The 1615-nt window shown below is 48.0% G+C and overlaps 1 protein-coding gene across 1 annotated transcript; it reads left to right on the top strand.

Annotated features, from left to right (window-relative positions):
* The first annotated feature begins 485 nt into the window (after window positions 1–485).
* On the top strand, window positions 486–860 carry LOC110924863 (leucine-rich repeat extensin-like protein 2). The gene has a single exon (XM_022168846.1). The coding sequence runs from the start codon at window positions 486–488 to the stop codon at window positions 858–860; it is 375 nt and encodes a 124-aa protein (XP_022024538.1).
* Window positions 861–1615: the final 755 nt, after the last annotated feature.

The following is a 1615-nucleotide window of genomic DNA, read 5'->3' as shown; positions in this document are numbered from 1 at the left end:
ATAAGGGCGTACTCCCTAGGGTATTACGTAAGGGCGTACTCCCTAGGGTAACTAGCATGAGCAACATCGTAACACAACATTGAATTGCATTAACATACATCTGGTAACACAACACGTTAACAAAACCTTGAACTCACCAGCGTAGTCTGACACACTTGTTTGCATGCTTGTAGGTCGTTAACATAAGGATCATGGACTTGCTATCTGGGAGTGCTGGAGTGGTCATGGATCGAGACTTTTGGATTAACTTACATTTGAAACATTGGTTTTAAGTATTATTACGAAACATTTGCTAAGTAATTTATTACATGCTTCCGCTACACAACATTTTGGGAATTGATATCATGTTGACATTTTATTTCAGTAATTAATGACATGTTTTATTTAAGTATGTACCGTTGGTTCAATGTGATTGGTGGCTCGAACTCTGATGCGTAACATGCCTCGCGGGGTTTCCGCAGGTGGAATTTTGGGGGTGTTACAATATGGATATGGACGAGGATCCAGATCCAGAGCCTGTCGAGCCACCAACTGGGACGCCCACGCATCCCATAGAGATTTCAGACGAATCATCTTTCCATGGTTCGCCTTATAGAGGTCCCGACCCTTTTGCCCAATGGTGGAGTAATTACAATTGGGAGTACACACCTTCCCACCACTCATCACCACACCAACAGGTACCCTCAGAGGACCCACATTTTGAGGCGGTCACACCACCACCACCGCCGCCGCCAGAACAGCAACCACCTCCTGAACCACCGAGGCGAAGAAGATCAGGTGAACGGATGTCCGTGCGAGGGGGATTCCACTTCAGCACCCCCCCAACACAGCTGCAACAGCCACTACCCGCTGCTGTGTGAAGACCCACAGATGGGTGGGCCTTCGAACCCAGTTTCAGAGGTCGACTCTCCGCCAGTCGCACCACCACCACACATGGGTTTTGATAACCTAATACCTTCTTACGCCGGTGCAGCGGCGTATAACCCTATTGAGCAGCCAGCCTATTCTGGCTACAACTACCACAATGCCCCTGATGTTGACCCATATCTCGTGGCGGCAAACTACAACGCTCTTCACCCTGAAGGGCCCTTTCAAGCTACGTATCAAACTGGGTACCCAGCTTATGGGAATCAATACCCACCACCTCCTCAACCTCTGCAGCAGCAACAACCGCAGCCACCACAGATCCAGCCACCACAGCAGCAGGAGATCCTTCAGAGGTTGAACCAGGTGGAGCGGGATGTTCAAGAGGAGCGTAGAAGCTGCCGGGGTCTACTTAAAGGTTTGGCTGACCTAATCAAGGGGAAGAAAAAAAGGGATTATTGAAATTCCCTATTTGTTTGTTTTGTAATTTTAATTTCTAATTAAATCCCTGTGTGGACATTTATTTATGTACCTCGTCCCTGCGAGGACTTGTATTTTCATTTAGCCCCTGCGTGTAGGGATGGCAATGGGTCGGGTTCGGGTCGGGTATTGGCAATCCCATAGCCATACCCGGTTGTAAAATCGTGTCCCATACCCGACCCAATACACGTCGGGTACCGGGTATACCCGCGGGTATCGGGTATACCCATTAGTTTGTTAAAAAATATACATTGGGATTTCCAAATACATT

Source organism: Helianthus annuus, chromosome 17 (genome assembly GCF_002127325.2).
Source record: "Helianthus annuus cultivar XRQ/B chromosome 17, HanXRQr2.0-SUNRISE, whole genome shotgun sequence".
In the NCBI taxonomy this organism is placed as follows: Eukaryota; Viridiplantae; Streptophyta; class Magnoliopsida; order Asterales; family Asteraceae; genus Helianthus; species Helianthus annuus.
This window is presented reverse-complemented; position numbering and strand designations above follow the sequence as displayed.